Raw genomic sequence first — 11,607 nt, forward strand, 5'->3', positions numbered from 1 at the left:
GGTCAACCACTCTGGAAACGAATCTGTAGATTTCTCAGAAAATTGGATATATTTCTACCTGAAGAATCAACTATTCTGCTCCTTGGCTTATACTCAAAAGATGTTTCACCATACCACAAGGACACAAGTTCCAGTATGTTCATACCAGCCTTATGCATAATTGCCAGAAACTGTAAAAAAACGCAGATGTTCCTGATCCAAAGAATAAAGAAAGAAAACATGGTTCGTTTACACAATGAAATACTTTTCAGCCTTTAAAAATGAGGATATCATGAATTCTGAAGGCAAATGGATAGAACTATAAAATATCATCCTGAGTGAGATATCACAGATGCAAGAAGGCATACATGGTATGCACTTACTGATAAAAGAATATTACCCAAAAAGTACAAAATACCCATGTTACAGCTCACTGACCATAACCCACAGAGTGTAAAATGTTTAACAAGAAGGAAGGCCTAAGAGAAGATGCTTCAATTCCACTTACAAGGGGAAAAAAAATCACAAGAGGCAGAGGGTGATAGGAACCTGGATGGGAGAGGTGACAAGGAGGAAAAGGGGGGACAGGATCAGGTCTGGGGGAAAGACAGGACAGAAGCCAAGAGGGCCAGGAGAATGAATAGAAATATGCAGAGGTGTAGAGTTGGGGTGGGAGCAACCTCTAGAAAGTCCTAGACACCAGGAACGTAAGAGGCTTCTAGGACGAAATGGGGATGACCTTAGTGGAAATGCCCAAGAGTGGGGAAATGAAACCTTAAGGGATATCTTCCAGTAGATACACATGGCCCCCATTGGAGGCCTGGGTCCACTACCCATCTTCAAATTTTTTGACCCAGAATTGTTCCTATCTAAAGGAATTACAGGGACAAAAATGGAACAGAAACTGAAAGAAAGGACGTCTGGAGACAGGCCCAGCTTGGGATCCATCCCATACACAAGCACCAAACCCACACACTATTACTGATGCCATGCTGTGGGTGCAGACAGGAGCCTAGCATGGCTGTCCTCTGAGAGGCTCTACCAGCAGCTGACTGAGACAGATGCAGACACTTACAGCTAAACATTGAACTAAGGTCAGGGACCCAGATGGAAAAGTGAGGGGAAGGACTGAAGGAGTTGAATGGGTTTGCAACTCCATAGGAAGAACAACAGTATCAACTAACCCAGATCCCTCCGAGCTCCCAAAGACTAAGCCATCAACCAAAAAGCATACATAGGCTGGTCCATGGACCCTGCTATGTACGTAGCAGAGGATTGCCTTGTCTGGCCTCAGTGTCAAAGGATAGGCTTAATCCTATAGAAACTTAATGCCCCAATGAAAGGGGGATGTTGTGGCTAGGCTTGGTGCTGTTTTTGTGAACCAATCCCATAATAGATAAAGGAGCCAATCACTGGGTAAGTAGACTTCAAACTTCCAGGTTGGACAGAGGAAGGAGGAAGCAGAAGGCAGTGAGTTAACCCTTTTTGGAACAGGATAGTTGAGAGGTAGGATGTAGCTGCTAGAGTTTCCCAGTATCATGGTGGTTCTGCAAGGATTTGCCACCGAAGGAATCAGATTTTAATAAGGCTTACAAGATTAGGTTTTAGTTGTTGCACCCAGAGATTGAGTTAGCATTGTTTCTGAACTAAGTTTGTGTTTCATTTTCCCTCACGTGGAGGCTCTTCTAGGTTCATGAGAGAAAGGTATGACAGCAAAGCGTGGGTTTGCCAGATGTCCACCACAAAGGTTGTGGGGTATTTGAAGCACGGGGCTGGCATGGTAACGACCCTCCAGTGGGAACCTAGAGAGCTCAGTGGAGACGTTTAGGGAGGTTCAGGCCAGAGAGTCTCCAGGAGATAAAACAAGTCAACATTGCCTGCCAGTGCTTGGCCGGCCAGGTCGCCAAGGCAGAGGCACAAGGGGGTTGGGGAGGGGGGCCAGTTCCACATTCGATTCTTTTTAATATATCCCACAACTGGGGGGGGGGTTAGTGCATGAAGTGGAGGCAGGTTGGTGGGGGAGTACCCTCTCAGAAGCAAAGGAAATGGGGGAATGATGAAAAACTTGATGAGGGGGCAGAAAGAGGGCAACACGTGGAACGTAAATAAATTAAAAAATAATAATTTGGAGAAACCATTTCAAATTAACTGAATTATCCAGGAGAAAGAGCCACGTTTAAGCAGTGAGAGAAAGGATGGAAAGCAGAAAGCTGATCAAGATCTAACTGAAGGAGAGAGTCATCTTCCCACTCCAACCGGCAGCAGAACTTGGCAGCTTCTGGCGCGTGTTTCCGGATTTATAGTCAAAGATAGAAGGAAAGGTTGTGGAATGTCCCTCTGTGACTAAAAGGAGCACTGCTCCTCCCAGAGAGGAAACTCTGAGCTTCATTTTCTGTAGATTAAAGTTGAACTTAGAATATCATCAAGAACTAGAATACTCACCGCCCCATAAAGAAATGAGGTAGTGACGTGATGAAACACCCTAGGCCCATAATTGCACATCCAACACCAATCATGATAGGTCTGTGCAGTTTTGTTCCAAAATAACTCACGAATATAATCATCAAAAGGTTTCCTGAAAGAGGGGAATGAGAATGCATGTTTTAGTAAAGTATTAGCTCTTAGACAACAGCCTCTCCAGCAATTGGACTCCAGGGCTCATTGTTTAGCAACCACTTTAACAATATGGGGGCTGGGGCTTAGGATGTTTGGGGTATTGTTTTAAAATGTAAAGCAATTGGGATCCTGAAGGAAGACTTTCTTCCAGCCTGAAAAATCCTAGATCTTTATTCAGGATTATCCTCCCCTTGGGTCACAAAAAAGGGAGTCAAACAGAACCAAATACATAAGTAAATTATCTACAAACTATATAATTTTATTATGATGAAAATATTTACTCTGTTCATATTATACATAAAGGAAAAATCAGAAAAATCCAACCCTCCATTTTGATGACTCAGCATACCTCTAAGTGATGTTAAATATTTGAAAGATGTATGAAGACTTTGTATTTCTTCCAATGCTATCTCTTCTTAGACAGCTATCTAAATAAAAGAGACTTTGCCATAGTTTGAATGGTATGTGCCCCTTCTATCTGCTTATTGCAACCTATCTCTTTCACTGAGGCCATCATACAGAGTGCAATGTCCTAGGATGTCTCCTGTGTGAATGCTTTGTGCATCTTTCTAGAATATGGCTGTACCCCCGAACATACAAAATCTTGCCTGAAATACATATTGTTTGAAGAAAAAATAAAGAACTCACATTATGCTAAGTTCACCTCCTATACTGCCTTGCTGTTTCCTCAGACAATATATGGGGGAGACATGGAGAGAGAAGTAAGTTTTATCCATGCTAAGAAAAGGTTGCTTGCAAAACTGCCTAGGAAATGCCCACCAAATGCTGCTTTCCCTGGCCAATGTGAACGGCTTCTTATCACAGTTCTTCCTACTTAAGACTTTCACCTTAAGTCGCATGTCATAGCCAGTGTTATTAATAATACTTAGTATATTCTACTTTAGACAAGAACCTTTAACATTTAATCTAAAATCCATGAACTTTACAGAAATTAGAGTTCTGCAAGAAATAAAGTTTTCCATAAACTTGGATAAAATCTATTTCAATAATCATTAACTGGACATTAGCATTTCTGTTGACAGCGAAGTAGAAAGCAATAGTGAAATAAGCAGTCATGATTCTGACACCAATAGAAGTATAAATATGACTTTGGCATTGTGACTATGACATTGTGGTTGTTGCAAATACTACAAAATGTCATGGAGCCAATAATTACTTGAAAAACAGATCTAAATATTTACTTTGTTGTTTAAAAGTACCAATGTAGGGCTGGTGAAATGCCTCAGTGGGTAAGAGTACCGACTGCTCTTCCGAAGGTCCTGAGTTCAAATCCCAGCAACCACATGGTGGCTCAAAACCATCTGTAATGAGATCTGACGCCCTCTTCTGGTGCATCTGAAGACAGCTACATTGTACTTACATATAACAATAATAATAATAATAATAATAATAATAATAATAATAATAATAATAATAATAAAAAGCACCAATGTATGGGAGGAGAAGCCCTTGGCCCTGTGAAGGTTCTATGCCCCAGTGTAGGGGAATGTCAGGGCCAGTAAGCAGGAGGGGGTGGGGTGGTGAGCAGGGGGAGAGGGGGGAACAGGGGTTTGTTTTAGTTTTTGTTTTTGTTTTTTTATTTTATTTTATTTTATTTTATTTTTGGAGGGGAACCTGGGAAAGGAGATATTGTAATTAAAGAAAACATCTAATTAAAAAAAGAAAAGAAAAGCACCAATGTTCCTGCCTGACAGGTTGTTTAAAGTTTCTGATAATTTTAATTCAATGTAAATGGCTTCCTAGTCACCTAAATACTTTAATTGCATGTAATTAAATGTCATTGGGTTTCCATGGTGAGTTCTCTGCATAGAAAGACCAATATCCACTTCAAACTTACACTAACACTCTGCCACCTGAGAGGTAAGCCTCATACTCAAGAGGAAGCCATGTTTTCTACTCATTTCTCATCTCTTCACATCTCCCCAGGCTCATGTTCTAGCAACATCCAACTTTCCATAAAATTGGGCTCACTCCATCCCCACCAAAAAATGATTTGATGCTTCATCTTCTGTCCAAGTCTCCCTTGACATTAACCCCACCTTTTCTTCTTCTGGAGAGCCTTTACTCCTTCAGGAATCTTTCCTCCCTCGCACAGCTGTGCCTTATAGGACCTTGGGTAATCAATAAACTACATTTGCTGCATCTAAATAAGAGAACACTAGAAGAATCTGTGTAAGGTCTATGTACCACACTTATCCTGACTTTACTGGAGGCCTAGGACATGGATACAATCATAAGCACTGAGTACCTTGACCCTGGGAGACAAGACAGATCATCTTAAGTGTGAGTGACCTTCTTCTCAACCCCAATTTTCCTTGTCATTTTTATCAAATACATTAAAGGCAATTTAACCTTGAAAGAGGTAAAAGCTATGATTAAACTTCTAGGTCTCTTGGTTTATAAAGGGAAACTTTCTCTCCTTCACCCTTTGTACTCTCATGAGTTCATGAGTTGAAGTTCATTGATTCTTCTTAGGAACTGTGACTGACACAACTCAAACACAGGAAATTTTCTTTATCATTCCTAAGAGCTACAAGTGAAGAGCTGTCACCCTCAGAGATACAATAGGGGGAAGAAAAACATTTGCTCTCTCCTTTGGAACATCAGTTTCTCCAAAATCCCATAGTGACCTTCTAAAATGCCAAAGAAAAGACACTAGCTTCTCTTTGAGTTACTAAAAGATAGAACTAGATATTAATGTTCTTCATCTATTGCCCCCTCCAGAAACAGAATCATGTCACCCTATGTGGCAACAGTTAACTGCCATCATACAGATATTTAAATAAGTAGTTTCTTCACACCAAGCCAGGCTATTCAAGCAACACCAGGAAGCATATAACTCAGTCACAGTTTATAATTTAATGCAGGAAATAAAGAGAAAATATCAATATATGGAAAAAAATAAGTATAAGAACTCACCAATCTCAAAGCTCACATTGATAAGACTAACCATAGACATGGAAATATTGAATTGTCTCTCTATTTGTGTGAGCATGGAATTCATGTAAGCTCCTGATAGTGCTTTGGACATGTATGCCCATGTTAATGTCAACAGAAACACCTAGGGAGAAAAAAGATTAAGAAGAAAGAAAAGATAACTTTGTAACTTTGTTTTCTGATTATATCTCTGCCGTTTACTGACAAAACAGCTCCCACCATGTGATGGACTATTATATCCAACTTAAGCAGCCCTTAACATCCAAGCACCTTCAAAGTGTAACCTCCTCTCTTTGTGTTACCATGTCTGCACTCTAGATGCACAGAATTGTTGGTTAGCATTTGGTAAATTATGTAGATAGTTAAGGCTTTGCTCTCTTATAGTGTACCTTACTATAGTACAGAATAGTACTATATAGTATAGTATAGTATAGTATAGTATAGTATAGTATAGTATAGTATAGAATGGTATAGTACAGTATAGTACTAAAGTGTACAGAAAGACATGGAATTGTCCCATGTAAGACATAGCTATTAATGGATCTTTATCACTATACTGTTATCTGCAGGGCAAGTGTTTTCCCTGTTAAGGAAAGAAATGAAGAGAACAGAATTACATCAAGGCACTATTTCTGCAGCAAGTCTAATGTGCTTTCTCTGTAGGAGTATCAGGTCATGGGTGTCTTTGGTCAGTTCAATACTTTGTTCTCTTTTTCTGCATTCTCAGGCACAACAAAGGAAGCAATTGTCGCAACAGAGTGACGTATGGGTTTTTTTCTCCCTTGTACAATATTCTCTGTAACACTTTATCAAGCCGTCCAAATGGTATTCATGCAATTGGACACCAGGGCAGAACATTGGGGGTTCCCACAGGTTCAGGATAAATGATGGCTTTACAGAGAACACTCCAAACTACATGCCTATGACTAATTACCTCACTTGGAGTGATGTAGTGAATAAGATTTCTGTTTTTGTTAACTTATCCTCTAGCAGCTGGTTGATGGCAAATTTTATCATCCAAGTTTCTGCAACTTCTGTACTGTCTCATCCACAACTATATTCAAACATTATTTTGTGAGATTTTTATTTAATGCTTATAACTTTACTATCACAAGCATCAGTTAAGGTAGATAAACCAAAGCAGAAACACGAAAAAAGAGAAAACCTAATTTAGAAATAAGAATTCCAACTCTAGCATACCTCAAAAGTACTCTTCACCTGTAATATTAGTGTAATTCCATCTCTAGGTGTTTCTCTTCTAAATTCTAATGCTGTGTGAAGAGATGTTCACTCTTCCCATTGTACATTCTCAGAGGATATGACTCACACTTTATAATTTTCACTGAGTCTTATAATTCAGATCCTTTATTTAAAACCAAGGTCTACCAAATTATAAAAATATTCAGACTCAGGAGATGATTTATTTTCTTTGTGTTTTAGAAAACAAATATAAATAATTAATGAGCCTTTTTAGTTCTTTCTCTAAAGTATTTGGTTCTTTGAAGACATAAAAGAATCCAATGATCACGCACATCCAGATCTCCTGCTACATAACATCTGTATTCATAAAGATAATCCTACCAACTTTTTACTTCAGTTCTCTAGAGACTAAAGCAAGCTTCTGTTGGATGCAGATCCCTCTACCTGGATAGCTCTTTGTTTGCTTCAAGACAGGATGTTATGTTCTGCAAGAAAAAAATCCTGCCTTTTGCAATTTGTCCCATTTGCAGGTGGCTATGGGTCAGCCCCAGTTGGGGGTTTTCTCCGTGTGTGTGTGTGTGTGTGTGTGTGTGTGTGTGTGTGTGTGTGTGTGTGTGTTTATCCCCCATGCTGCTCAGTATAAATTGAGCAGAGAGGAATAAAGGTTGACATTATTCCTTGATGAGTGACACACTGAGACTGTGTCTTTTGTTAAATCCCCCAGGCCTACACCAGATTCTTGGTACCGAGACAGTGCAAGCACTGTCAAACTTCTTTAGAGAAGTCTTTTCATGCTTCCTAAAGAACTTTCTTTTCTTTTTCTGTGTGTGTGTATATGTTTATGTGGGATGAGTTCACACATGCATGTGTACATGGGGAAAAAGAAGAAAATTTCAGGTGTAATCCCTCAAAATTGTACATATTTTAAAAAGAGAGAGAAAGATTCTTGACTGCCTGAAATTCATCCAGAAGGCAAGGATGGCTCATCAGTGACCTCCATGTATCGGCAAGACTCTGTCTCTCCATACTGAAATTATATTCATATGTTAATGAACTTAATCCCTGAATCTGTAAACCAGCCCAATTACTGGTTTTTCTTTACAGAAATTACAGTGGCCATGATGTCACACTGAAGTAATAGAAACCTTAGTTAAGATAAGACGGTCTCCCAAAATAGACTATGAGAAGTAGGGTTAGAGATACCTGACGACTTTTCTCAACAAATCTAATAATCCTAATAACTAATAATCAAAATACCCATCATTATCCTAATATATGAAGCTGAAGATGCAGCTCAGTGGTTAAGAACACTGGCTGTATTTGCTGATGACCAGGATTCATTTCTCAGCATCTACATGAGACTTGAATGAGCATCTGGAGTAGGTTAGGAACCAGGGGATCTGGGCTCCTCAGGTTAGAACTGAGGGATGACCCGAGGGAACTTGATGAGAACTGAGGGATGACCCGAGGGAACTTGGTGAGGAGAACTGAGGGATGACCCGAGGGAACTTGTTGAGAACTGAGGGGTGACCCAAGGGAACTTGATGAGGAGAACTGAGGGATGACCAGAGGGAACTTGATGAAGAGAACTGAGGGATGACCCGAGGGAACTTGGTGAGGAGAACTGAGGGATGACCCGAGGGAACTTGGTGAGAACTGAGGGATGACCCAAGGGAACTTGATGAGAACTGAGGGATGACCCGAGGGAACTTGGTGAGAACTGAGGGATGACCCAAGGGAACTTGATGAAGAGAACTGAGGGATGACCCGAGGGAACTTGGTGAGAACTGAGGGATGACCCGAGGGAACTTGGTGAGAACTGAGGGTGACCCCAGGGAACTTGGTGAGAACTGAGGGTGACCCCAGGGAACTTGGCTTCCAGTAATTCGCACATCATTGCAAGGAAAAGTGCTTTCCAGGTGCTGAGTCTGATGCCTCTCTTTTATGTTAATAAACTTCTAATATGTGTGAATAAAAGTAAAATGAGCATTGAATAAGATAACTCAGCAGCTTAGAAGGAATAGTTAAGGGATTCTTCAGAAACTAGACCAGCGTTCAAATTTCCTAATATAAACCTGACCTTGGAGCTATAAAGACAATTTTTGTCTCTAGAATAGTAAAAACTACCAAACCAGCTAAAATTATCTTTTTTACCAAAGAGTGACTGTTGTACTGCCAAAACTTGAAGAAAATACTTGTCTGACTGGATCGTAAAATTAGCTTTGCATATTAATCAACATAGCTCTTCTATTAGGGAACTGTTTTCTAGCTGTGGCTTTTGACCTTCTTTCTGTCAGGAATCCCTAAAGGCTAAGCACTGGATTGACCTCTGACCTCAGGCTAAGCACCACTACAACATAATACATACTTAAAATATTTTAAACCCTATTCTTATTTAAGAGGGAAGGGGGCTGCAATTGAAATATAATTTAATGTTAAAATGGAAATTAAGAAGAAAAAAATCCTTTCCCTCTTATCCTGGATAAATATCCTGGTTAGATATCCCTAATTATAAAACCAATATAATTTTTTAAGTCAAGAAATTAACAACACAGCCGGACAGTGGTGCTGCACGCCTTTAATCCCAGCATTTGAGAGGCAGAGGCAGGTGGATTTCTGAGTTCAAGGCCAGCCTGGTCTACAGAGTGAGTTCCAGGACAGCCAGAGCTACACAGAGAAACCCTGCCTCGAAAACCAAAAAATAAAAAAATAAAAATAAAAAAAAAGGAAAAAAAAAGAAAGAAATTAACAACACATAGGATAAAATGGCATTTGTGTTGCAAAACTTCATAGAGGCTGAAGAATATTACAACAACTTTCAATTCTTGTTTAAAAGACTCCCATGCCTGTGTATGCATGCATATGTCTAAACAATCCATACCTTGATCTTGGCAAAGCATGTGACCTTGTGCGTTCCAACACTTTTCTCAGGTTCTCCCATTTTGTTCTTCTGATTGTTTAAGGATACCTCTGCTTTCAAAGTCCTACTACTGTCTTTTCATGAGAAGAGACAGTGGTTAAATATGTTGAACTGTAACAAGTCAGTTTCGTTCTCATTTATGATGTTGAATTTTCTTAATTTTTTTCCTCTCATGCATTATATCCCAACCACAGTGTCCTTTCTCTCCACTCTTCCAAAGTCCTTACCCCACCCCTTCTCCCCCAGACCAAAGTCTTCATCCCCACCCCCCAAAAAAGTGTTTGCATCCCAAGAATATCAATGGAACACTGAATACCTGAATACGTTAAAATGAAACTAGGCTCAAACCCTTGGAGACAACTCACTAGGGGAACAGTTGCTAACTTATTAAAGCAGTTAGATTATTTACTGAACTATAACATGAGAGGGGAAGGAAAGGGAAGGGAAGGGAAGAGAGGGAGGGGAGGGAGGGGAGGGAGTCTTCTTTCTTGTCAGTTCTTGAGGCAGCAGAAGGGGAAGAGTGACAGCGGGAGTGGAGGGGAAGACTTTGTCTTAGGAGATAATTTAGGCTTGCTGTATAATAAAACGTTGACTTATCTAAGTCTCAGTTACTATGCTATTGTAGCTGACCTGCATTCTGTGTTCTTCTGAGGCCAGACACTGCAGGTTCTGGCACTTAGCCCCTCTTCCTCCAAGCTAAGGATTTAGTAAATACCTTTGCTCTAGCTCAGCAGGAACTGCTTCACTCTAACTTTCGGCCTGCTAGTCAGAAGTCACAGGAAGAGAAGGGGACACTTGGAAAAGTGGTTATAGAGTTTAGTATTAAGTTGTAAAAAGGTTCCCATGAAAGCTATCTAAGAGGAAAATCAGAAAGATCCTAAAAGGGGAAAACGAAAACATTCTACTAAGGGAAAAATTCTTCTAAGGGAAAAACTTCTCCTAGGTGGGGCAAAAGGAAAAAATTCTTCTCTTTGTCCTCAGTACTTATACATCTTTCAGAATGCATAATCACATGTCATCACAAGTTCACACCAAAAATCAAATCATAAATTGAAATAGAAGTTTACAACAGAGAAGGTTTACATTCATATTCATTAGGAGTAATTATGTGGCTAAACATCCATCACCTGTACCAGCTCCACAAGTTCATTATAAGTTGAGAACCATAACTAAGTTATTAGTGAATTTTTGTAAAAAATAGACCCAGCCAAGATTTTATCTTCTGTCCTAGCACCTATAATAAACAGTTAGTTGTCTTTTTATGAGCTTTGGTTAATTGTTTTACAACCTCTTGGAATGTCCTCTGAGTAGGAGAAAGTCTGGTTACTATCTAAGAACAATTAACTGGTGGCACTTGGGAGACTGGCAGAGTTCTCATGGCAGCTTTGACTATCATAAAAGGACCTAATAGCAGTCCCACTGTAAAAGAGCTTAATAATCACAGATATAATTTTAGGCATTCTAATAGGATCATCATTAAGTGATAAGTCATCTATTTGTCTATATAGCATCACTACAAGACAGTACATCTTCGTGAATCTGGAGAGATCTGCTCCAAAGGGGTGTGCTACAACTTAGTGATTGTCATATAAGTTTAATAATAACAGGGAAAACATGTTAATAGCAGGAATCTTTCCTAAAGTGAATCCCTTACAGCCTTACAAATAAGGGTGAACATCTCAGAAACATATAATAATCTGAAGCAGGCCATCTAAGGAGGATAACCAGAGAGTTATTACCTTGTTCCATTATGGCTCCTGATACTAACAATTCTAAAAAGCAAAACATAACAAAACAAAAATTATCTCAGGGCTAGGCTGCCGTAGCATTTCTCTGGCTGTCATAAACTACTAGGACCAAAAACAACTTAGAGGGGAAAGAATTTTTTGTGTGTTTGGTTTATTCTTTCTTTCTTTTTTTCTTTGCTTTTTTTT

At 39.6% G+C, this 11,607-nt stretch overlaps 1 protein-coding gene across 1 annotated transcript in view; it reads right to left on the reverse strand.

Moving 5' to 3' along the window:
- LOC116098425 (solute carrier organic anion transporter family member 1A6-like) overlaps window positions 1-9,694 on the reverse strand; it is a 78,924-nt gene extending 69,230 nt beyond the window's left edge. The window contains exons 1-3 of the mRNA XM_031381045.1: window positions 9,635-9,694; window positions 5,536-5,677; window positions 2,422-2,554 (exon numbers count right to left, since the gene is read on the reverse strand). Coding sequence (XP_031236905.1) covers window positions 2,422-2,554; window positions 5,536-5,677; window positions 9,635-9,694 — 335 coding nt within the window. The remainder of the gene's footprint in view (window positions 1-2,421; window positions 2,555-5,535; window positions 5,678-9,634) is intronic.
- Between the last annotated feature and the right edge of the window lie 1,913 nt (window positions 9,695-11,607).

This window comes from Mastomys coucha, unplaced genomic scaffold, assembly GCF_008632895.1.
Source record: "Mastomys coucha isolate ucsf_1 unplaced genomic scaffold, UCSF_Mcou_1 pScaffold20, whole genome shotgun sequence".
NCBI lineage: Eukaryota > Metazoa > Chordata > Mammalia > Rodentia > Muridae > Mastomys > Mastomys coucha.